This window comes from Diorhabda sublineata, chromosome 2, assembly GCF_026230105.1.
Source record: "Diorhabda sublineata isolate icDioSubl1.1 chromosome 2, icDioSubl1.1, whole genome shotgun sequence".
Lineage (NCBI taxonomy): Eukaryota > Metazoa > Arthropoda > Insecta > Coleoptera > Chrysomelidae > Diorhabda > Diorhabda sublineata.
In genome coordinates, this window is record NC_079475.1 from 12108859 (window position 1) to 12136020 (window position 27162).

The window sequence follows — 27162 nt, forward strand, 5'->3', positions numbered from 1 at the left end:
TTTCTCCTTTTTTTTAAGAAGAAATTATGGAAATGACCCCCGCACATCCCAAAAAACCAACGTCATGACCTTTTCTGCAGATGGAACGGTCTTTGACTTCTTTCGAGCTGGTTCTCCCTATTCACTCCATTGTTCTGATTGTTCTTTTGTATCGGATGTGAAGTTATGAATCCACGTTTTATCATTGATTATGAAACGGTCGCGAAATTTCTGTTTTTTTTTCCGTGAAACATTGCCAAACTCTCGATGGCAACATGTTCAAGACGCTGTTTTCGTTCCATCGTGAGCAAACGCTGCATCTATCTTGTGGACAGCTTTCTCATGTCCAAATTTTTAGTTACTATGTCTGCTAGCTCGCGCAATTTCAGTCGACGATCATCCAGTACCGCTTTGTAGATTTACTTCAACATTTCTGGACTTATCACCTCATTTGGTCGACCTGTACGATGCTGGCCTTCGCAGATTGTACGGCCTCGTTTAAGGTCTGCTATTCATTATTTCACCGTTGATAACGAAGGACTAGTCTAATCCAGAGTAGAATATAGTCCAGCTTTTATACTGATTGAACTAATACTTTCCGAATAAGAGTAAAACTTTTTCCATGTTTACAATTTCACTGGAAATGTTCACTATTGCTACCAAAAAAATATTAAACAACGTGGGGTTTCTAAAATTTAGTGGTATTTTCCAAGCATCTACCGTAATCTCAGTCAGGAAAATATTTCCAGATGTCCACTTTTTATATATTTATATTATATCAAAATATTATCAACGATGAGAGAAAATATTGTGAAGATATTTTTGTTTATTTATTGATTTATTTCTATATTTACTTCTGGTGAGAATAAATATATAAACAACACACGTGTGAGATTCTTAAAGATAGGTACGAATTTCGTCGGTAATTATAATTTCTGAAAAAGCTCTGGAGATTAATCTAATAAATAATATTTTCCTTTTAGCTTGAGCCAACTATTCAAGTATTTTTAGAAAATTTTATAAAAAAAATCAGCCTTTCACATAACTATCATATTGCGCATTACATTTAGTGCATTTATTTTGAAATATTTCCATTGACAATCTATTTTAATATTAGATAAATACCTATTCATTCTTTTTAATTTGAAAGTGTTGTAAATTTGCAGCTAACAAGTTTTTAAAAATGATAAAGATTATCTACCTATTCCAAATTGGTTAAGGATAAAATTAGTTTTCAAAACAAATATTTGGATTCAAAAGGATTTACAAATTTTGACTTTTTTCATACACCTGAGAACAAATATAAATAATAAATAATTCAAATTTAATTTATCTTTTTCGGGAGGAATTACATTTTGTAGTAATGTAGTACATAAATTACATAACTATACTTTCGGAGTCTTTAGAAGCAGTCAAAGGAATATACAATGAATCTGAAAAAGTTTTCAACATACGGGAAACTTTTTTATTGCAAGGTTCACGAAAAAAATTTATTAATAATAATATTCAGGTATTTATATTTGAATTTAGATATCCAAAGATTACAAAATATTAATAAGAATATTTTGACCACTTTCATTTTAAGTTGAATTTTCCGAATTTTAGCAGTGAAATAAGTTAGCTTTGTTTAATGTGTTGTTTTTAGTGAATTTTTAGATAGAACGTGGATTAATTCTTAGAATCAGTTCTTTTAAGAACTAATTCGTGGTTGACTTATTTTAATTTCTCACATCAGTAAGTACGAATATGAGTTTTAACATTTTTAAATATCTATATATTCCAGTGAACAAAGGGTTTTTACCTCAGATTTCCATTAAGACATATCGATATGCTTGGAATTTTAATATTAGATAGTAAATACATAAAAAAGCGAAGTTTGGTCTATGTGCTTTCACTCTGGGGGTGAATACCACCCCAATTAGAGATTTTTGTTGAAATTAACCTTATAAATTGACAGAAAAAAGCATTATAACCATAAATCTAGTCTATGGAGTTTTTTTCGAAAACTGAATTTGACTTATTCGTGATTGGAATATTTTCAATAGAGGTTTCATAAATAACTCAAAAAGCTTAGATTTTATGAAAAAAACTGAGAATATTGAATTTAGCTTTTAAAAAAATAAAAAGAATGTTTTTTTTTATTAAAAACCTAATACAAACCGAGTTATTATTTGGAAATTATTTAGTGAACCAAAGATTTTGAAAAAATGAATAAGTGGAAAATGTTCAATTTTACGAGAAAAAATGTCAAAACTTTTTTGAATAACTTTCAAAAACCATTCAAATGAGACTTTACAAGACTCGGTATTAGATAAAATAGAGGAGTTATAACGAAAATAAGATAAAATCTCATTTGATAAAAAAATACGTCATTTCTACCTTTGATATTGCACTCCTAATTGAACTAAAATGTTATAAAGTTGCGAATCACTTTAGTTGAATACAATACAATAGGATCAAAAACTTTGAATTGTTTAGAGAGCTTGATTCTGAGAAATATTTTGGTAATAATGGAGAAAACATTTTTTAATTTGAAAAAATGTCTTTTATTAACTAACCACCTAACTAACTAAGTAACTAACTAACTTGAAAGATATTAAAGATACGTTAAAACTGCTGGAGAATAGTAAGTTGATTATTTTTTAAAATTTGTTTTATTTTGTCCTCAACTTCAAAATTAACATTTAAAAGTTTCCAATAGCGTGTGATTTGTCCCGTTTTGGAACGGTTCTCTTTTAAAAATAAAGGGCTAAAACAATTGCAAACCTTTTTAGCCGTATAAATTATGAATTTTACTTCAAAATATTTTTTAGTTGACCATGTAGCTCAAAAATTGATAAAGTTATAGCTAAAACAACACATTTTTTAAATGTCGGATTCGGAGACGATAAATTTTGGTTTATAAGTAAGGCTTATATACATTAGCCTGGGCTAAAAAAACGACCACTTTTTTAAAGAGAAAATATTCGTGATTATGAAAAAAAATGATGGATGAAAAGTTTGAGTCCTTAATAATATTATTAAGGGGTGTATCGTTACGATTATTGATTTTATCACAGTAACCGCACCATCCTGTTGAAACTATGTATTCTAGTTCTGGTTGAACAAGAAAAAATGTGGGAATCATGACTGTGTTTTTTTCTTTGGTAGCAGCATCAGGAGCAAATTTTTATGGTGGTAAAAAGAAACATGTCAGTCGAGGGCTATGTTGAACATTCCAGCGTTTATAGAAATACCATTGCGGATAATATTATACCAACATCTAACAACTTAGCAGATTTTGGACGGGCTGCGAAGCTTCCTAACTACGTAAAGCATTAATGTGTTTTAGTTGTACGAATATTAGGCTTAAGTGATGATTGTTAAATATTGATAATAAAAATTTGAATTTCTTTAAATTATAAATATACGAAGATAGTAGAGATGTACAAAAAAATTTTGGAAAAAAGTCTGAAAATAATCCGATGACGCTGAATCTGGCGAATAGGGTGCATGGGTAGCGATTCAAACTTTGCAATAACATTGCAATAACGCATGTTTGAGCTGGATGAAACAACACTTTCTTCTTAACCAAATGCGGTAGTTTTTGCTTGATTTCTTCGCTGAAATGTTGTAATAAGTTCGCATAACACTCGACGCTGATACTTTCTCCTTTTTTTTAAGAAGAAATTATGGAAATGACCCCCGCACATCCCAAAAAACCAACGTCATGACCTTTTCTGCAGATGACCATGTAGCTCAAAAATTGATAAAGTTATAGCTAAAACAACACATTTTTTAAATGTCGGATTCGGAGACGATAAATTTTGGTTTATAAGTAAGGCTTATATACATTAGCCTGGGCTAAAAAAACGACCACTTTTTTAAAGAGAAAATATTCGTGATTATGAAAAAAAATGATGGATGAAAAGTTTGAGTCCTTAATAATATTATTAAGGGGTGTATCGTTACGATTATTGATTTTATCACAGTAACCGCATTTTTTACTTGAAACTCGTCAATTATTATCAATTTAAAAAATTTTAGCGATACGTATTCTTATGAGAAATTAAATTTTCTAGAAAGAAGCTCTCTTAGTGAATTTATGTAAAACAAGCAGTTTCCTTGTAATCGTGCCTTAAACATGATATATTTTTTTAATTTGGTTTTTCGCTAAAAGGGCCACCATTTTCAAATTAATCTCTCTAATATCGATCAGAATAATATCTAAGTGTGAAATATGCAATTTTTTACAATGTACACTATTGAGATACCAAAGGCAAACTATTTTCTTGATTAAAACAAATTTCAAAAGAAAAAAACGATTTGTTCTACTAAATTCGAACAGTCAAAGCCATTACATATTTGATTCTATTTCTAATTTTTTATATAGTCAAGTGTACATCCGGTCAAGTTGAACACAAGTACACTGCAAAATTGGCAACAAACTACGTCTGGCAACTGAAAAAAATAGAGATTTTATTTAGATTACGACAAAATGTATTAATTATTGGCAATGTTAAATCTCACAGACATTATACTTTCCATAAATATCGCAGAATTAATTACAACGAATATATTGAGTTTTTGGTGTCCATTATTGTTGTTTATATTGCTGATGGAAACTACGTAATTATTATGAAGTTAAATAATCAGGGTGACATACTAAATACACTGTTTACACCAACTCTCACAATTACACTGCCTGTCGCGCGTTTCGTTAACCAAGTTATCGTCTTCAGAGACTGACCTTGTCCAGTATGGGCTAAAAATTTTTTATTCCGAACTTTATATATTGTACGATTTTTCAACAACATTCTTTTTTGGTTAATGATTATGTTGAAAAATTCTCTAATCTATAATTTTCTTGTAAAGCATTTGAGTAAGCAAATCTTAAGAATTTTTATATTGATAAAAATCTGTATCGGCTCAGATCTTTCTCCCTAATCCATGGAGCGTTTAGATTATAGCGCGCACTCCAATACATTAAAATTTGTGGTTTTTTATTGAGGCCCATATTCAGTAGATATCCAAAGAATATTCTAATTTCTTTTGTGGTAACATCGCGCCATTGTATACCATGAATTTGAAAATCTAGATGTGGTTGATTTGCAAAATATGATTGAGTTTTCGTATTTGAACATTGCATAATAAAATTAAACGATTCATCTAGCAAAAAGACATCTACACTACATGTAAAAGATACGTCTTCCTTTAGGAAACACATCAGGATTTGAACCTGCAACTCCAATGAATTCTGGCACATTATCAGGTCGAGTATGCCCAAATGGATCACCTATCATATTCCATGCAAGTGGATCGTCATCAACAAATGAAGTGTTACTAAGATCTGATAAAATTGCATCGTCATTGGTAATAAAATTTTCACTTTCACTGTCACTGTCAAAATTTGAAACTAGAATACTTGCAAATCCGAATTATAAATAAAATTAAAAACCATTGCTTTTGCCGCTTCCATCGACTCAAATCGAGTTTATTTCACCACCAATAAATAGTATTTAGAACGAGAAGAAATGTTTCTCCTTCCTTTCTACTGGATGTAATCAAGTTCTCTCAACAGCAATGAGTAATTTGTCTACTTTATGGTAGCAAACAATCCAACTTTCTCGCAACTGCAAAAAGCAAACATCAAATTTTTGTAGGTGGTTAATCGACCGACTTCAATGTCTTATTTGGAATTGGAAATCTTCTTATTATTACCCATATTGGTAATGATTAAGAATTTGTTAAAGAAGGATTTGAACGCGTTCGTATCTAAAAAAGCTGGACATTAACATGAGGAAATGCATTCAGAATATTAAAAAGAATGGTTTGTGCGCAGGAATAATGATACTAGATCACTGTGTAATCTCAACTTTCATCTTTCCATCTTTCAGCAGATAATGATCGCAAGCATCTTTTGAAGCTGTGCAAAGAGTATTGCAAAAGAAGAATGTATTGAAAGTAATGATTTCGCCGTCGTATTCGACGAATTTCAACCAGATTTATATCACTTAAAATGTTTATTGACAGTTAATATGATGTCTGATTCAACATTGCATTGTTATTACATTTTCTTAACAAATCAGTAAACTGTGCCAATAAGTGAAAAGTGCCAAGTCCAAGGGCGTAAAAAGACCACAGAAGATGCCAAATTTAGACAAGTATGACGTACGTTAATCAACTTCTCGTGCTGGCCAACACTAATTATCCAGAAAATATGTTGCCAGCATCAGTAAACTCCGATAGATGAGTAATACATTTTTGGCCGTTATTTGTTGTTGTTCCAAAATACCATTCAGTATGAATTAGATTGAATAATTGTTAATTAGCCTAATTTGTTTCAATTCTACAATATAATTAATTTCTTCCAGCATTGATTTGTACGTTTTACAAAGATAAAATCCTCAATTTATTTTTGTATAATTTTTTATAAATTAATGCTTCATTAATCAGAACATTTCGAACTTAAATAAGGGTAGATAAATAAGTATACAGAAATCTGAACGATTCAATATCTCGTACAGTATATAATTAATCGTATCTGCAACTTTAAGAAATAACGAATAGGCAGATTGAGTAGTTAGAATAAAAAAATAACCACTCTACTTCCATCCCTCTCTTGATAATGGCTCAGAGTGGGAGTCGAAACGTCCATGATTTTAAAAATTCCAACCTGGTTCAATCCGTGAATCGTCTTTTGTTCATAATCCTAGCTTCCGATTGATTTTAACCTTGAGTATTTTTTGGCAGTCATTAGCGAAAAAACGTTATTCCAAGAATTTCAAAAGTTTTCTTTTGAAACGTAGCCCAATTGCCGTTCTGATATCATCATATGCAATTCAAAAAATACTATTTGATGAATCGTAAACTTATTTCATTTATACTATTTTTCAAATTTATGCCGACCAAAACACGTTAACAGTCGATGATACACAGTGACGTACGGAAATAGTGAGTTAAAAAAATTAAAACCAGCTCCACAATTTCACAAAATTATTTTTTAATTTTAACTCGATGATATATTTACTTTCCTTCGAAAGTTAATCAACTACCTCTTTCGACACGAAGAGTATTTTTGAAAATATGTTTACAACAACAACTTTTTATGTAATTTTCGATTTCGATTTCTGTACGGTTCTCAATATTGACAAATTCAGATTCCTGTTCATGAAACTTTACGTCTATTCAATTATGTATGACAGTTATGTCGTCTTCTATATTGAAATTTACAAAAACAACGCCTCCTATTGGTGGTATAGAGCTGTCAAAAGTCACAATTGACATTTATGACATTTCGTTGTATAAACATAACTTATCATATTTCTTATGTTGACATGTTTAATTAGCTTCGTTTCCATTTTGAAAAAATAATCGAATCTTGCCCATTGTTTAACAACTTTAACACGTTCGAAGTCGAACGACTTGATCTCCTTTGATTCCAAGGCCTAATCCATTTTCCTTTGGCTGTTTCACAAACAAGACACTCACAAGATATTTGACCTATTGAGTAGAAACTAGAGCAGAAACTGTACAGAAATATGATGGGGAATGATATTTCTGTACAATATTCGGTATCGAAAACTAGAAGCTCGTATGACATTATACAGTTTATGTCAATGATGAAAGCTATATCGAAAACTACATAATGTCATAAGGCATCAAAAGATAAGTGAATTAAATTTGAAAATGTAGTAAAAAAAGACATAAGTATAGACGATAATTTGTTGCAATACAAAGATCAGATAGCTGATCAGCCCCTCAAACTCATAATCCCCAAACACTGAGTCAAAGCTGATATGGGAATGTACATAATCTTTGAATTCAGTGCGGGCAAACAACAAAGCATGGAACAAGCTGACCACGCTATGAAGAAAGTTGGTACAACTTCTTTCATAGTGCTGCAACCTTCTATGGGTTCCTAAGAAAGCCGTCAAGTCTTGGTCATAAAAAAGTGAGAGATAAAAAAGGTATCAGAAATCCGTACATGGAATAAGATTCCAAGTATGAGGTAATCGAAGAGATTTCCGTCTTATTATACAAGCTGGTTTTAAAAGGCTCTTTTATTGGCAAATATGAACTAAGAAAATCTTCTGGTATGCTTACTGGACACTATGAAAAATATCGGAGAAACTCATGACATCTCTTAATAGTTTCTACAAGGAACCTAAGAAAACAGCTCTCTGTGAGTGCGAAGCTGTTGAAAAACAGAGGCTACATTATTTACATTGAAGCTTTTGAAAACTCGAAAAGTTGAGATACATAGCCCCGAGTAAAGTAGCTAACTTTGCAAAGTCGTTGCTAATTGACTGATGAATAGTCTTTAGTACAGATTCAAATCTTATCTAATCTAATCTAATAAAAAAAGTATATCTATAAAATAAGTAGCTTTTTTGAGTGGTAACCTAAATAAGAAGCGTGAGAACTAGCTTATTCATTATTAATGTGGGAATGAATTGGAAAAATTACGAAATGAGAATAGTCAAGAAAGAAAGTCAAGGTACGAATAGAAAATAATAGCAGTTACGATCAAATATATTTTGATAAATACTAAAGTTAAGTCAAAATGTAATTTTTTATCAATCTTTCAAAAATTATTGAAAAAGTAATGTTGATTGTACCTCCAGGATAATTATTAATATTTATTGCATTGGATACATATTGAATATGTATAAGTATATCTCTACTAGATGTTGATGGAATCTCTGTAGATGTGTTTGTGTCTTCGATATAATTTGTAGATGTGTTTGTGTCATCGAAGTGAAACTGTCAACTGTCAACATTGAAATGGCTGGAATCACATTTAAGGCAGTTAAAATTGTCTACTCCAGAACGTCCCGAAAGTGTTTTGCTGTCACTTTCACTACATGGAACCGTCAAAACGCAGCTTTCTCTATATAAATGAATACAGAGCGAACAACTTTCAGATGGCGTCGTCTAAGTATATTGTGAATATGTCTGTATAGAAATGTGAAGAGAAGTTAATTGATTTACATGTATAATCAAGTATATCATCATTTTTTTATTGAATCATGTATTGTTATCAAAAGCGAGAAAGTATACGAAATTTCAATTTAATAGCTTGATTAATAGTGAAAATTTGGTGCCATCTTTAGAAAAAATAGACAAACAAAAACTAAACTAACGGAGTGAAAATGTGGTAAAACGACATAGGATTAAATGATTATTAGCAACTGTTAACCAAGAACCGACGCCGACGCCTATACTAGTTTTGCAATCATTTTATAAATAATATTTTTTTTCGTATTTTCGTACGCATAGACAACATAACTGGCGCCTGATGAAATATTATTCACCTTTTTATTTATTAATTATCGTTTTTGATGACAGTTTTTACAAAAAAAATTAAGAATATTATGTTGGGAAGGACGTTTTTCTATCAATGACTGAAAAAAAAAATGTTTTAAATTTTTGGCAAGTCGAAGTAAAACACATTTTGTGTAGGAATTTAAGAGTTTCGGAATCATGTTCTACGCAGTTGACGACAAAATTTCACAAAAGCCGATTAGAATTCGCGATAAATAGTTATTCATGCAACAAGTTGTATACAATATTTTTTCTACGTTCATGAAAAAAAAATGTAGAAAAATAAAAAGCATAATTTAATAATTAATTAACTCTATCGGTTAGCATTGAGAATGTTGATTTATGTTCAGGTAGCTCTTCCACGTCGTATGATTACTGATTCTATAGGTATCGAAAAACAATGTATTCGGAACATTTAGTGAAAATTTCAACTTGCGAAACCAGCAAAAGCTGGACAAAAATATTTGTATTGATACTTTGAATGCGATTGAAAATGAATTAAAGGTAATAATGTGTGACGAATCAAATCTGCATTAAAAGGAATACGATTTGACATAAAACGTCTCAAGTCCTGAAGGATTTGACATTTGACTTTCTGCACTGTTTCGAACAAGATTCGCATGGAGGAGAGGTTTGTATTAAATTAAATTTATATACATAATATGAAAAAAAATTCCCGTTATTCAATAAACACACTTAGTACCGTTGATATCGAGGGAGATTATATTGATTAAACATTAGAATTTATTCGCTGGAATTGAATTTAAGAAAGCGACATAGTTTCCGGTCTCTCGCTTACAAAGCACTGCAGAAATTTTACTTTTATTCTAAAAATAATAAAATGTATATATTTTCGGAAAAATTTGATGTAAATATCGAGTGCGTTACTAGCATTCGTAAATTCTAGAAAATACCAAAAGAATGAGTGTATCTGTCAGCACCGAGCGAGAATTCGAAAATATATATCAAATTTTGACGTCACAAGAAGCTAAGCGTCGGCATCGCTCTCCATAATATAATATTCGCTATATTTTTGCACATTCCATCGATGCCAGAATATAAACGTCGTTTGGTCATCGTTTAGTTACATTCATTAATTTGCCGGCCGAATAAAAACATCACATTCAGAAAATTTTGTTTTCTCTTAATTTCAACGTTAAAAATAGTGAATAGCATTATCTAAGTGAGTTTGTGCAGTGACTATTATTTTTTTCAATATTTCGAGATGTCTACTTGTGTCAACGAAAGGGTTTTTGTGGTTAGTACATATATATTTTTTTTAAATTTCTGTGATAAAAATAATCAACATTATATAGAAATTCATATCTAGAAATTTGGATTTTTGGAATTCTGATCGCTTTCTAATACAGAAGTTACTTTAATTGAATATAAAATCTGTATATTTAACTTATAAATTGGAAAGCTCCAATGCCAATTTTTATCAAAAATTGCTGGGTCCCATCGATTAATCTTTCTAATCGATTTTTTTATGTGTGAAGACATCCAATTTTCATTCATTTTCAATTGAAAGAAAAATCGAATTGTAAAATGAAGTATCTTGACACTTAAATAATTTATTTACTTGATCATTTTATAAAAAAACTATCTACATACGAGGGTTGCAAGTCAAATTTTGACATAGACCAAAAAATCGAATATACATAATTGGATATAGTTTTATTGTTTTTCAAAATATGCTCTATTAAAAAAAATACACTTTTACATGCGTTTGAACTTCCAAAAAAATGCGTTTTGAACGCATCAACCCTTCTTCAGATGTAGAAAAACGTTGATCTCGCAATTTATTCCCGTTCTGTGGAAATAAGGAGAAATTATTGAATGCCAAACAAGGACTGTACGGCGGATGACCCATTATTTCAATGTTTTGACTGTTAAAAACATTTTTGTTTGAACTGATGTGTGTGAGCTCGTATTGTCGTGGTGTCCGTGATTGGTTTTCCTGAAATTCTGAAAAAATAAGCGACCATTTGCTTAGAAGCTCTTAGTGCGCGATTTGGTTTTGGTTTGTCTTGGAAGACTCATACAGTCGATTGTTGTTTAGTTTCGGGTTGATATGCCTTGTTTCATGATTCGTCGCTCATTTGGGTCCGCCACTAATGGCCCCGAGTTTTTGTTTGAGCAATGGTCAAATTATGCGGTATCCAACACGAACGAATCTTTTTGACAACCAAATGTTCATGCAAATTGATTGTAGGCGATGTGAACTAATGCCTAATTTCACAATATGTTACATGACGATCTTGCCTGTCAAAAATGTTAATCTTTATAATGTCATTAAACCAGTGCTGCCTTATCCCAAAACTTAAGTAGCAAGCCTCGTATTTATCTGCATTTTAAATAGATGGTATTGCAGTTAGAAGTATTAATTATAAAATCAGTTTTTTCTGAAAAATCTCTCATTTAAGAAGCCAGTAGTGTAACAATGTAAGTAAGTGAAAGAAAACGAAAATTTATGTAAAAAAGAGTATGTAAGAAAAATCTAAGATATCAGAATCAATTTAATATTTCCCAAGGAAAATCCTTCTAAGTAGATATATAAAAATGTTTGAACAATTCTCCAGGAATTACTAACCTAACCAATTATGGCTAAATTAGAGACGACCAATTTCTAGAAGAGAATTTATTGTTTTCTCTAATAGACCGAACGAGATTTGACCAGTCCGCGATTTTCTGATTCCTGTAAGACTATAGAAAGTACTTTCGATTCGTACTCAAGTCCTTGCGTTCTTATTGACATTTTCCTATTTTTCTGGGAAAAAAATATTATTTAACGGTTTGGAAGTGTTCTTATTCTTGCCTTTTTGTTTTTGTGTCTCAGAAAATCAAATTTTTTTGAAGACATTCATATCATGAAATAAGTTTCCAGAAGTTCTCATCGATTCCACATGTGTTAAGAAAGTAACTCAAGTCTGAGGGCCAACATTTTGGTTTTTTATGATACAAAAATTATTTTCACAAACTGTCCATATATCTCATAAAATTCATGAAGTTACTACTTTGAGGTTAATTAAATTTCATTAGCACACCAATGGCGAACCCAATGTTTTGACCAAAATACAGCTCTGAGGAAATTTTCGTTCTTTGAAATGTCTAGTTTGATTGAAAAAATATTGAAAATAAAAACCATTCCCTTAGTTAAATTGTAGTTTTTGGAATCATTGATGATATTCATACTGAACACACTACACTGTTTAAACCATTACTACACCAGCACTCACAATTACATTGTCTGATATGAGCGTTTCGATAACCAAGTTATTGTCTTCAGAGACTGAAGGTAAATAGCTATTGTTCAAACTCAAAACGTTACTTATGGGCTTACTTTTGCTTAATCCGCTGTTTCTCAAAAAAAAAAACAATCAGATAAGATAAAAATACATGAAAACATGGAAAAACATTCTCAAGAGTGACAATGGATAGATCAATTATGATGAAATGAGAAAATAATAGAAGCAGAATAAGACTCTAAATGAGATAATTAGAAGAATATCTTTCCAATTAGGTTTAGTAGCAGTTTAGTATTACTATGATTTTCCCACATTTTCCAAAAGGGATTTCTATATAGCATTATTTTCAATATTCTCTTTTTCTATAAATATTTCATGTGTCTTAATCATCTTCGTTTTTTCAAAAACTCTTTTGTATTTATAGGAGTCGCATCATTATATTCTTATACACCATGTTCACTCAATCCAACCTTTTTCAGATGTGAAACGTATTGAAGTTGAGTTCCATTCTTTGCTATCCTGTGTATCCTCTAGTTTTATTTCTTGTTTTCTCATTCCTCGTTCTCTTTTGTCATCGTTATTCTTTCCGTTTAGCTCTCTCTCGATGCACCAATATTGTTTCTGTAAGTACTTTTTATGACCTCCGCATTAATAGTTCTTTGCATGACTGGCCAAAACATCTCATTCATCTTTCCTAGTTTTTATTTTGAAATGTTATTCCTTATTTTAACTATCTTATTTTCTTTTGTCTTTTGCTTTTTCGTGAAATTGTCCACAGTATTATTTTTAAAATAATTCTCATTACAAATTGTTGAAAAAAGATCTTGTCTTTCCTCTCTAAACACCAGAAAAATTGGCATGATAATAACGCTTGAATTAAAATTGACCTTGTGTTATAATCGAAGGAACGTTTAGTATTTATAGATAAAGCATTTTTCTAAACAATTTATGTACGTATTTTCATTCAGATAAACTTTGAAATAGTACACAGCCGAATTAAATTAGATTTCATTGATTGAAAGACCTTGAAGATTCCTGGAACTGAATAATTTTACATTCGAGTCCAAAGTCACTTTCTTTGAAAGTGGTGCGGTCATTTTTATGTCTACCGGAAATTACAACGTTATTAGGTCTCAGGAAGGACGAATTCCCTATTTATAATCCCAGCTGCGCCATTACTATAACTTGGGAATTTTCCTAGCAAGGTCAGATGTAACAAGGTGTTTGGATCGAAATAAACAGTTTAAAAATCCATATATCAAATTAGATTCAGAAAAATATTTGTTCCAGATAAATCTTGTGATTTATTTGAAAGTTTAGAGTGGAAAAAAGTGAGATATACATTAATCAATAAGTATTTTATTTTGTACAGCTACCTATACGTATTATGGTGGTTTTTAAATCAATTCCATTAACCCTAAACGGAAAGGTGGGACTTTTAGTAAACCCTCGGAAACATGGCGTCTTAGAAACTATTATTTTTTGGTACTAAGAAAATAACTATATTTTTAGAAAAATTTATATAAATGGAAACTGTATATCAGTATTTCAATTGATTTCTACAGATAATAAATTTTTGAAGCCGCCTCTAGATACACAAAAATTGTCTTGTAGTACAAATAAACTACTTCGTTACAATACGTATAAACAACATTGAAACAATACATTAATTGTATTTAGCATCAAAACTATCTTCCCAGCAACCGCTAATTTTCATCTTGCATGAATCATACTGCGGTTTTGAGCATTGGGAGCATGTACTTTACACAAACATATCTGGTCATTCGATAAACAAACAGCTCTTGAGTATATGGAACACGGTTTAAGTTTTTCTATATTAATTTGTTCCACAGAATCCGCATGCGAGGATTAATCTAAACGCCTTTTCATAAGCTCCTCTATTAATTAATTTACTAGTTTTTTCACATTTAAAGATTTTCCTCTAACAGTATCAATGTTTTTAAAGTGCAAAATAAATAAATTTACGATGGAAACATCAAGAAAGAATACTTTATGGCCATCAGCGAGTAGGACGACTCGTTGAACTTTTGGCACATTTTTCGTCTATTGCAGAGGTGTCAAACTCAATTTTGCAGAGGGTCATATATTAAATTTTGAATCTGTAGATGGTTCAGATTGAAAAAAAAATGAACTGTATTTTTATAATATTTTATTTATTAAATTATTTAAGTATATGAAATTCAATTGTTAAAAATCATATCAAAGTTAAAAAAGTTGGTAGGTGATTATATTGAGCTCGAGGATCCAGATACCTGACTTCTCTTTTTTTGACAAGCTCATTGATGTTTGTTCTTATTTATTCTCATGACATCTGCTCGCATAAATAGGTGGTACCAAAATGCAGACAATGCGTGCTGCATGCTTTTTTCCTGCTGCATGCCTGGTAATTATCCAAACTCTTGAAATATTGTGTATAAAATGTAAGAGCGTTAATATCATCATTAAATTTTTCTTTCAAAATGCTGTCACATTGAAGATCTATCATCTACATGGATTGTTGAAAACTAGGAATTCCATTTCATTCATTTTGTGAAAGTATTCAAAACGACTGATTTCCGTAATCAAATTCTGCAGAATTTGAGAATATTCATCAAATTTTTTTGGTTCACTGTGCCAAATGATTTTAAATAAGGGAAATGGTTCAAAGTTCGATTTTTGACCTCATTTTCCCACAGCCTCAACATTGTTTCAAAGGCTTGAATATTTGAATACATTTGAGTGACAATCAAATTTTTACCCTGTAACTTTATATTCAGATCAGTCTAGTTTTAATTATTTATACCAAAAAGACACAATCAATCCACCAGTCATTGTCATAATCAATTGATTTGCCTTTTTTCTAACATGAAAGCTTGAATAAGGTCACGTAATGGAAAAAATCTTTCCAAAACTACTCCTCGACTGAGCCAACGACTTTCGGTGAAATAAGGGACATCAGAAAACTTTTCGTCCAAATCTTGTAAAAATTGCCCGAACTGTCGGTGATTTAGTCCTCTGCTCCTTATAAAATTTACAATTTAATTTTTAAATTTTTGGATGCCAATAATTCCTGATATATTGAACAGTGAAATCCCTCAAAATTCCCTGATTTTGACTGTCACATCGTTCGAATGTTTCCAGACTTGGCAAGAGCGCCATTTTGTAGTTGTGCTGCTAAGTATATTCCAGTCGAATTTATATTCTGCTATCAAATGCTCAATAGCAGAATAAATATCATTCGCTGTTGTAGTACCTGTCAATGGAACGCACTTGAATATTTCTTCAATTATTTCAAAGTTACTGTTGATACCTCGTATAAAAAGAGCAAGTTGAGCTGTATCAACAGTATCAGTGCTGTCGTCAAAAGCTAGTGAAAAGTTTGTAAATTCCTTAATTTTTTCCTTCAGTTGAAGACCCAAATTTTGAGGTAAATTATTTATTCTTGAAACAACAGTGTTTCTTGAGAGCGAAATATTTTGAATGAATGAAACATAGGCAACTTTCAACAAACAGTCATTAATAAAATCACCATCATGATCATTGATCTTTTCACGATTTCTAATACAATAATAAAACTTGCTTTCAGAACATCTTCGCTCTCTGTATTAGCTTTAGTAAACATCGATTCCGCATTTTCACTTTTCCTGTTTCTACTACCAGTATCCTCTTCTTCGCTTTCTGTAACTTCAGAGGTACTTTCATGTTCGGATTGCAAATACTCATCTTCTAGGTTTCATCAAACCATTCGTTAGTATATTAATTGTAGTGTAAAAAAATTCACACTAATAGCAGGCGACAGACCACGATACATTGCTTTTAAGTTTTATCATTTGTCTAAATTCCGTTAGAAATTCGAAAGTAGTGAAAAAAGAAGCTGTGAAATAATTTAATGATTACATACCGTAGAGTCGTAGACGTGTTTGTTTACAGTTAACAAATCTTCGCGCGCAATTGTCTGCCAGACGTCACCTTTCCGGTGGGTTAAGGGTGGAAATAATATATTTTCAGAACCTCAAAAATAGAATCCAGAATTATTAAGAGCCATAATATATATTTTCTATTCATATGAAGTACTTTATTGGAATGTGTAACCTATCCAATATAGTATATACAATGAATAATATTTTTTCTATAAATTGCTTTTTAGTTATTTGACCACCATATAGAGAAATAGCGGAAACTCCCAATATATTCATGGGTTGATTCAACATTTTTGGTTATTGTTTTAGATACGAATTTTGTCAATGCTAGATTCGTATCAATAGACCTGATTCTTTTGCCAAAACAACGGCAAGTGGAGGTCGCCGAAGAGATGCTTGACAACGCACGGTGTAATACTTCACGCAGCTCAAGTTGAATTGTGTAAATCGGGAAAACGTGATGCTTCAAACCTACTCAAAGATATTACGAGCTCTCCAACCCGTGCAACAAAATACAAAAAGCCTTACGATGCAAGCATTAAAAATGTTTATAGATGCAGACTTAAGTCGAAGACAATATGAAATTTTGTGGAAAACTAACTAGAACTTTTTTCCCTATTATAGCTTAATTCAAGAAGCAAAAAAAAACAGTGTTATCCTGCCCCAGAAATGTTCACGATAACAAGCACCCAGCTACAACCATTAATAGATATTACCGTTCGACGCATACAGGAGTATTTCAATTATCTATCTGGCCAAAAATAATTGTGTGGTTTTTTGGGGTTTAGAATGACGAAAATAAAACAAGCAAATTATACACAGACAAAAAACTTTATTATTACTTACTTAAAACAAAATAAAAATTAAAAAAGTATTGTCATATTAAATACGCGTCCTTTTAATAACTATAATTTGAAGTAAAATTAATTATTTTTACAAAATTATAATCGATTTCGGTGTGGCAGGCACAAGCATGTTCGACGTTCCAGATAGAAACGAAGACAAGTTTCTTTTTTTTATAATTCTTGATGCACTGAGGAACGGATCTGAGCTCCAAAGAAGCCTGTTTAGGATTCTCTGGAAAATTTTCTTGAGTAATCCTGCCTGTATGTCCTATAATGTTTGTTACGTCTTCCTGATTCCTCAGACAACTGGCCAATTGGTACCAATGCATTTTTTATTATGTATGTCCGGTGCACTAGTACTTTGTGCAGAGTGAGCGTCATTGGATACCATGGGTATAGTTTCTTCTGCGTATTTTTCATATATTTCCACATCTATAATATATCCATTCGAGATCGTTCTCAAAATGACTTTTAATCTATATATTAATTCGTAATCTATACCTGTAATGTCTGAGGCTAATTTCGGATCCTTAAAGGTTCTCCTGCTCGTATTTCCATCATTTGTATTTCCGAAATTTTTTTTGGCATGTTCCTTTGCGAAACCTGGCCTGTATTTCAGTTTTTTCTGTTTTTCTTCATTTATTTTCCCTCATTTGTTTTTCTCTCCAGATACTTTTTTACGGGCAGCTTGTATGCTAAAAGAAGAATGGTTTAAAAAATCTAATTCTAGCATGTAAACTAGACCGAATACAGTAGTACTCTTTGTAATTTTCCTTTTGTCCTCTAAATTATTAAAATCTTTGGAATTTTTTCCACAAATGTAGCAACGACTGGTGGATGTTGTGCCAGTAGCCGCGTTGCAGAGCTTCCCGTCAACCATGATCATTACAAAATGGGAATACACCAAAATTTTATTGCCGTCATTATCAACCTCAGTCGGAGTTGAATTGCTAATGGATTTTATAACGTAATTAATCTCTTCATTAGTAATCTCAGTTGTTTCTTTGACGAAGCGAAATCGTATTGGACGACAAAATCGGGGAGACGAAGGTGTTGCGTTTTCCCACCAACACCTATTCATTGTTTTTGCCGAAAACTAGTCGCACAGGTACAAAGCAGCTTCGAAAAATATTTGCGGCTGGGTCTGCCTCATTATCCAATTTTTGTTTGTATTGTGCTTGGTGGGATCCGTCAAAGCCCCATTTACAAATCAACTTTAAAGTGTTCGCTCTTGATCTTTTAATGTTAATAAGACCTCTGTCAAGAAATCCGATAAGCGCCGCAACGTAACTGAAGCATCATCACTGGTGATGAGATATGGGCTTATGAATATGACTTCGTCTAGCATTAGAAAATCAAATTGACGCTTATGATTTTCCTTGATTACCGTGGTTTGGTTCACTATGAATTCGTTCATGGTCAATAAGTATACTATTTGGTCGTGAGGCAATTATTTATAAACGAGTGGATTGATGAGCAGACAATTCCTACAATTTCAACAGCATTTTTGGACAAACACGAAACACGGACCATCGTTCAGCCACTGCATCCGCCATATTTGGTCCTTGTGGCTTGTTTTTAGAAACAGATTAGGCATTAATTCAACTCGCATACAATCAATTTTGCATCAACAATTGGCGCTCAAAAAATTCATTCGCGTTGGATATCGCTCAAACAAAAGCTCGGGTCCATTAGGCGACGAATCATGAAACTAAGCATATCAAAAGCAACGTAGAACGGTAAATTCTGCTAATCAATCAATCACAGAAGAAGTTAAAAAAAATAATTCATTTGAGGTACTGGAGGACATCCCAGTCGAGGCTTACAACAAGAGTATAGTTGTATTTGTCCGAAACGATCCTTTTTCCAACGCGACAATAATTTTGTTTTTTTGGTCAGTCAAATTTGATTAGTAACTTAGTAGACTTAGTAACAATCACTTACAATCAATTATCAAGATGAAGGATTTGAGAAAAATTCCAGATAGTTTTTTGTATATTTTACACGATGAAAATTTAAATAAGTTTAAATATAATTATCAAAAATTCTTTATTATTCATTATCGTATTAATCGGAATCCACACACCCAAATTTCGAAATAAAAAAGAAAACAAAAACTATGGTATGTCTCCTAAGAAAAATATTTTCTTGTTTTCGTTCATATTTCTAGATATATTTCAATGAACATAAAATAATAAACCTTCAACTAAATAAATATTAAAGTTAAAATATGAGTAATTCCAAAACAAAACTAACATTAAATATCTCTTATAATTATTGAAATTATCATCAAATGAATCAATGAAGGAATTGCCTAGGGCACTATATAAATACAACACAAATAAATGATTCTGGCCGTATTCCAAAAGCAACACGCTCGCATATCCTCCAAAGTCACGAAAAGCTTTCATGTAAATATTTCATTTTCAATGTCACATTTTAACATAGTTAGGGGTCATTATCAGAACAAGATTTTTGATCCAAGAATTTATCGTTCGGTTCTGGCAATCTATTTTAATTTTACTTTTGTTTATTCTGATTTTCTGCACTAGCGCTTGAGTTCATAAATATAATTGTAATGAAAGGTCTGGTGTGTAATACGGGGTAGACTCATTGAAATATAATTCCTACAATCACCTCTATAGTTTCGAAAATCCAAAATTTTTCAAATGAGAAAACGTCAATCATAGTTAATGCGACGATTATTTAATTACACCCACTATCTGTAATCTAAACTCTCCATTCCATTCTTCAAATTACGAATCATCAGTTAGGTATTTTGATATCCTTCATTGCAATTGCACCTTCATCAAAGAACAGCTGATATGGATGCTCTTAGACATCCAAATTTCTCTATACAATATTATTTGTTTCTAAAGGTTTTTCTTGGAGTTTCACAACTTAGAGTTAGCAAGACTATATTATTTAGTAACCAATTTAACAACCGATGGTTGCTTCGTATTCAGTTTCGTTTGACATTTTACTTTGGATAGAATTATACCAGATCAATGATTGCAAATTGTGAGAATTTCTTATCAAAATGATGTTTTTCGTTTTTACAAACTTATAATGCACTTCGTTTATTTTATGGTTAACATAATCGTCCTCCAGATCTGTTAATTGGAATAAAAATGAGACGCTAAGCAGTTCGCAAGGAAGAAGATGTAGCTGCTAGATATGGAAGAATTGAAGGATATTCAAATCAATCAATTCGTCGTCGTTCTGCACTTTTCACGAAAGGATGTTGAGTTAAAGGATTTCAAGTTTCAACTTGCGTAGGAAAATTAAATTTCTATTAAAAAATTTTGTCGCATTTGTACTGCCTTTGTCAAAACACAATCACATTCACGGGAAATTACGCTTTATGGACTGGCAGAATCATTTTTTGTATTTATTCAAAAATAGTAATGGTAAGAATATTACCGCCAATGGTAAAAGGTATAGGGAACATTGAATTATTTTCTTTGTGGTTATCTGAAGTCATTTTTCAATGTTGATAAATCTGGGAATTAATATTCGAAAAGTTTTAGGGGAATTGGTATTTAAACATCAATGTCATAAAACCTGTTCCATGTACTTGTTTTAAGGATGAGGAAAACCCGTTAGTTCTAGCAGTATTATCATTAAAGATTCCCAAATTAAGACTGTATATTCTCATTTCTAAACTCATTTAATTTTCAATCCTTTTGATAATTTTTTTCAATTTTTGACCAATTTCCAGAATATTTCGTTTGTTTTTATACATTTCAAGAACTGTAGCACTCAAACTAATTCTCAATTAGAGCTAAATTGGAGAGCAATAAACAAATCATTCGATCAACAGTGATTTCAATTGTTTCAGGACTCTCCACTCAAGTCTAAAGTAGCTCTATTCAACAATTTCGCTGATAGACATATCCAAGGTCAATCAATAAATCCTTTTTCAAATGGAAGTCAAGTGGGTAGTCTACCTAGACCGTCCATATCCAAAGAAGAATATGGAAAGTGAGTAACTATTTCAATATTTCAAACTGAATAGCACTATTAGATAAACTTTGTTACAGACCACCAAAAGGTTCTCTTTCGGAAATCAGATCACTCAAAGCAACTATTCATGTCAGCAGGGAAATGTTACAGCTGTGTCAGGTTATAGATCAATGCGGGGAACGTCTTTTCAGTGTTGAAGAAAAACCTAGCGATCCTAGAAAAGTCATCAGCTTCGGAGATCTTTTTGCAGTAAGTATTCGTTCCCCTAAATAACTGACTCTATTTTCGAAATCACAGAGACGGCTACTCATCATTTTCTCATGATATCCTGATATACCCTATTATTCTTCTGTATACGTTTACATGTTATTGTCGAATGTATCTATATTATCTATAACTGTTTGTAGCCTTCTTCTTTGTTATTTCTTAAAAATCTAGAAACTTCTGCTGTAAAACTGTACCAACTCGCTTTTTGAGTACGATTCAACAACGTTGGGAATTTTTCCTCGGCGAAAATTTGCTTCAACTTTTACTTCTGATAACTTCTAATAAATCATTTACTCCATTTAAAATTCCATCATTTTGAAATCTCCATCCAGCTGCTAGTTATACGTGTGTATATTTTTCTCTTGATAATATATCATCAAACCAAAATCTAACCAAGAACAAACTGTAATTGGCATTATAACAAGGATCCGCGGATCCCCCATTATGTTCCAACTGTTACCTTTCCCATTACCATTTGAGATATTTGATCCAGTAGATAACGCCTATCACATGGTTCACTCATCTAATCAACTCGATCCTCTTACGGTTTATCTTTGATATGCCCTGCATACAGCGCTCTATAGACTTGGAGTTTTTGGAGCTCTTGATTTTGAAACCGTACATTATCATTACATATTAGCTTCCTTACGCAGGGTTGCCTCCTATACTTAATTCTTTTGGTGTCGGGCTTGGCTTGTGGGCTATTTCCATGACAATTTGGTTGAATCGGTCTTCATCTGCTACTCGGAATAGTTGTTCTACATCCAGTCATGTCCAATTTCCAATATTTCATAGCCGTGTTAGCTTTTTACCAACTTTCCATCTTCCGCTTCCAACCTTCCCCAGAATAATATATGCCCGAAATCATTCTTGATTTTATGATGTTCAGGAGTTCTTAATCTATATTGAGCTGCCAGAGCTACTCTTCATTACTCTATGTACAGTCCATAGAAACTTGAGGATTCTCCGATAGCATCACATATCATTCGCTTCTATTTTATCCAAGCATCCATGTCTCACATTAATACGTAGCAACGTCTTAACTGTGAGATTTTCTTTACTGAGAGCTGGTTTCCCTTCGCTAAATTCCCTACGTGTAATTTTAATCCTCCCTGATATCTCTTTGTTCAACCAGCTACCAGCTACCCAAATAATTGAAATGTGATATCAGTTCAATGTTTTTTCCACTGATTATAATCGGAATTGGTTTTATGTTTATTCTATCTGCAGTCATCCATTTCGTTTACTTGATGTTTATATTAATACTCTATCTTCAATCAGCAGTATTTCCAAGTCTTCCTTGTTTTCTACGATGATGGCAGTATCATCTATGTACCTTACGTAGCCCCCTATCTTGCCATATAAATCTTCTTCTTATATGTTCTGTGAATGAAGATTGAACAAAATCACAGGGGTGGTAAAACACATCCCTGTCTGGCTCCGCTTTTTATTGGTATTTGTTCTCATCTAGCCAGATATAGGCTCAACAAAGCCTATTCTATATGATTTTAGACATTGGAAAAGTTTTGTGTATTTGACTCGATTAAACGGTTTTTCGAAGTCAATAAAACATATATAGTTATATAATTATGTTGAGCTCGTTGATCTGTTATTGAGGGCTGTTTGGGATCCGTCGCCAGTGAATATTGGATGACTTAAATGTTTTAAGTTCCAGTCTTAAAAATATTCAAGGTGACGGTGAAGTGATCGATGAGATTGAGTCTCCCTGCTTACTGATAATTTTGTCGTCGATTTAATCACGATAATTACAATGTATGCTTCATTTTCAGATATATACCGCTATTTCTGATAAAGTGGTTGGAATTTTACTAAGGGCTCGAAAATATAATCTGGTGGATTTTGAAGGAGAATGTTTGTTTCAAGTAAGTAGTTTTTGAATGTCTCCAACTTATTTTCATTGATAGTTCTTGGTACTACAAGACACATCCGATATATAAATATTGGTATTGATAGTGATCCAAAGATATCTCATGTTTGGTGTGGCAAAAGAATAATCAAATCAATCTTTCCAAATTATGCATAGAAGGGTTCAACTTTTTTAGCAAATCTTGAAGACATTAAAATATTGACAGCAAACATACAGGAAATTAAAAAAGTATCTCTTACATATTAAAGCAGATTTTTTTAACATTCCTTTCTTTCTGATTAGTTTTCGTTCAAATAAAAAGATTTAAGAGCTGTGAAGCAACAAAGAAGTTTGTTCCAATAATTAAACAGTCTTTCAACATTAATAATTATTTGTTTTATCCTTGTAACGCAGAGAGAAAGAGAGAAATGCTTTATTGTCAAAAAATTGTTACAATTTGTAAACAAAAGCTTGTAAAAACTAAAAAACAAACATAACAATAACTAAATACAGATAGAAATAGATAAATATGCCTTCAAATTATAACGAAATGCGGGAAAAGATGATATCGATTTGATTTCAATTGACAAGTGACATTTTTTTGCATTGTAAAATAACGAGCCTCAACTAATTCTGAAAGTGGACTAGATAATTAAAGATCGTCCTCCGCGTTCATAAGTGGATAGCCGTACAACGACCTTTCTGAAGAAGCTTGCTTACGAATTAGGCAAACGGATTCAAAGAATAAGGAAGAAATAGTCAGAATTTTTAATCTTTTGAAGAAGTCCGTGCAGTAAGCCCTGTTGTTTAGTCCGAGCAAATATCTTTTGTAGTTTTAAGATTCGCTTAAATTGAGTTGCACCACACGTAGGGAAGGGCATATCGGAGATGCGACTCAATAAGGGCATAATAGACTGTTAAGTAGGTGGCTAAGTTCAGTTCTTTGGAAACAAAACAAGAGGAGCTGGCGCTCCACAATCTAATGGCATGCAAGAAGACAACGTTGTATCAACCCTTCTGTTAGTATGACTTAAACCAGACGAGAGGTGTTCCTTTGAAACCTTAGTACAGCAATTTGTTGATTAAAATGATTGACTCAATCGAAGGCATTATAAAAAGTTGTAGCAGTGTAGTGATGGCTGTTTACGCTGGAGTGGACATTATTTAAGAGGGAGAATAAAGCATTATTGGGAAGGAGTGTAATTGGGCGATAATTTGATGCTTCATTTTTATCTCCTTCTTTATGCCGTCTTAAAGCAATTGGGAAAAGTACGATTTTGAAATTTGAAAATTAGGTGGTTCGACATGAACATTTTGACAAAACCAAACTCTCACCCAGACAATTCTTGAACTAAAAATTGCTTATTAAATTTTGAATTTATACTGAATATATATTTATTCGATGTTGTTTATTACAGAGACAAGATGATCACGTGCCAATAATTCTCATGAAACCAATTGAAGATATAACAAAATTTTTAGAGGAACGGATTGAGAACGCAATGAAATCATTGAAGGAATGCGAAGAGATTTAGGAAATAAATTATTGATTAATGTCGCAAGTACTAACGTTAAACTAAGAAGAATGGACCATATATCACTAATACTGTTAACAATATGACTATAAAAGTATTATAATTAAAAGAAAGATGCAGCCGAGTATTTCCAAACCGGTCTAAAGTACATTTATTGTTTTTATTTCACTTTAAAATGTTTGTGGGCAAAAAATATACAAATCGAGTTTTTGAAAGTTTTTCATTCGCCATTAAGAAAAATTATATAGATCATCTTCAATTTATGACTAACATTTGAAGATTAGGAAGATATGAAATTGAAAGCATCATTTGTAGTATAAGAAGATGTAGTTGTTAAAATCGTAACTGTTGTAAATATTTTTATGTAAGTACTTTTCGTTTTTACTATACTCAAAAGATTCAGTATTGTCACTTCCATTTTATAGTCGATAAAATAATTTTACAAATAAACTTTACAAACAATATAAAAGTGATTATTTCAATCCCTAGTTTATTAATTCATATACAAATATGTATGGACACCACGTGGTCACTGCTCAATTTTTATAAAGCGGCGTAGTTTCCTTTTCCGGATTTTAAGTTTTTAAAATAGACATGGTGCAACGCTGCTATCTAGAAATTGATGTAAGTAGATAATTTTGACAGCAAGTAACCTAAAATCGGCGAGTGCGTTATGCAGTGTTGCTGATAAAGTTATTTGGGTTTTTCATTTGATAATGAATATTTAATTTTTCGAACGGAGTTAGAAGTTGTTTCAGGTGTATACAATTAGTAGTTAACTAGTTGTTTCATTTGAAAATTCACGTTGTCAGATGCATGCTACTAAGAAGTAACATTTATAGTTACTTCAGAAAGATGTAATGAGATTTAAGCCTATCGAAAGAGAAATCTGAAGTTCCAAGATAAGACTGAAATAAAAAAAACTCTGTCCCCAGGTACATTCTTTTCATGGAATCGCTATAGAGAACGAGATTTATTCCGTTTCTTCTAAGAAAAATCAAATGTTCGAAGCTTATTTCTTCTGCTAGGTCAACAGATGAGTTATACGCTTTATCAGAAGGCGCCTGCTTCAAGTATCTTTTAGAAAAATGTCCCGCATAACCTCAGAAAAATCAAGGCGGGAGTTTTTTTTGGGTCCACAAATCCAAATTTTGAAAAAAGTATCAATCGGAAAGAAAAAATTGCTTGCATGAGCTTTGAAAAAGTCGTGCGGCGTTTTTTGGTTAAATATAAAGATTTTAAGTATAAAAACCTAGTTGAAACAATATTACACCATTATAAAAATCTTTGATGCATATTGAATTTGCACTTCCTATATTCCCACTTTGACTATTTCCCTGAGAACCTTGAGGGGTTCCGCCAAGACATATAAGGAATGGAAATATGGTATCAAGGTAGGTGGAATGAAAAAATGATAGCTGACTACTACTGGAATCTGAAGAGAAATTGCAAAGACACCCAAGAAATGTGTAGGAAAATAAAAAAAGCTAAAATTCCAAAGCTAAAATGAAAACTACGACCAGAAGATATCGGAAGGATGCATTACTTAGATCAAGTCTGCTCTGTTAACAGGACAATGCCACTTGAATGAACACTTTATGAAACTCGAACTGTTAGAAGATTGTAGGTTCTTTGGATAGAATTCGAAATATTTGTCCACATACTTTCATTACTGAATATCATAGTTTAAAACATAAAACGGAAGAACTCATCTCAATTGAGTCCAACGGAGATTCAAACATTCATTAAAGGATCAAGAATGAAAGAACTACTAGTTTTAGAGGAAACCGAGTGTAGGGGAGTTCATAGTTCCGATGGCCGTTAAGCTCAGACATTCTGATAGGTTCGTCGCCGCATTTGACATTACCCATGGGACACAGGCCAATGTCCTTCAATCAGAGGCTTTGGCTTGAGCCCGTTAATGTCATTAGGTAAGCTGTGAGTGCTCGTATGAGTGCAGTATACTTATAGATGACGTACTTTGCAGTTTCATCTTCCTCAATGCACTAGCGACACTCTTGGTAGTCCGTGATGTCCATAATATGGAAATGGCGTCTTAGACGAACGTAAAAATCGGGTCACTAGTCGAATTTGACGCCAATCTAATAGGAACAATTGTTTAGTGGGAGAGGCAGAAAATTCATCTATGTCTGATGATGCTGGTATATCTATTCATCTCTGCCGAGCCCTCCTTGTAAGCAGATAGCAACACTTTTAGCTACACCAAAG

The 27162-nt window shown here is 32.1% G+C and overlaps 1 protein-coding gene across 1 annotated transcript; it reads left to right on the forward strand.

The window, feature by feature from the left end:
* Positions 1-9455: 9455 nt before the first annotated feature.
* On the forward strand, positions 9456-25402 carry LOC130453130 (actin-binding Rho-activating protein-like). Its single transcript, XM_056792740.1, has 5 exons — positions 9456-10543; positions 21140-21282; positions 21342-21513; positions 23322-23414; positions 24817-25402. The coding sequence occupies exons 1-5, from the start codon at positions 10511-10513 to the stop codon at positions 24931-24933; spliced, it is 558 nt and encodes a 185-aa protein (XP_056648718.1). The 5' UTR covers positions 9456-10510; the 3' UTR covers positions 24934-25402.
* The last annotated feature ends 1760 nt before the right edge of the window (positions 25403-27162 follow it).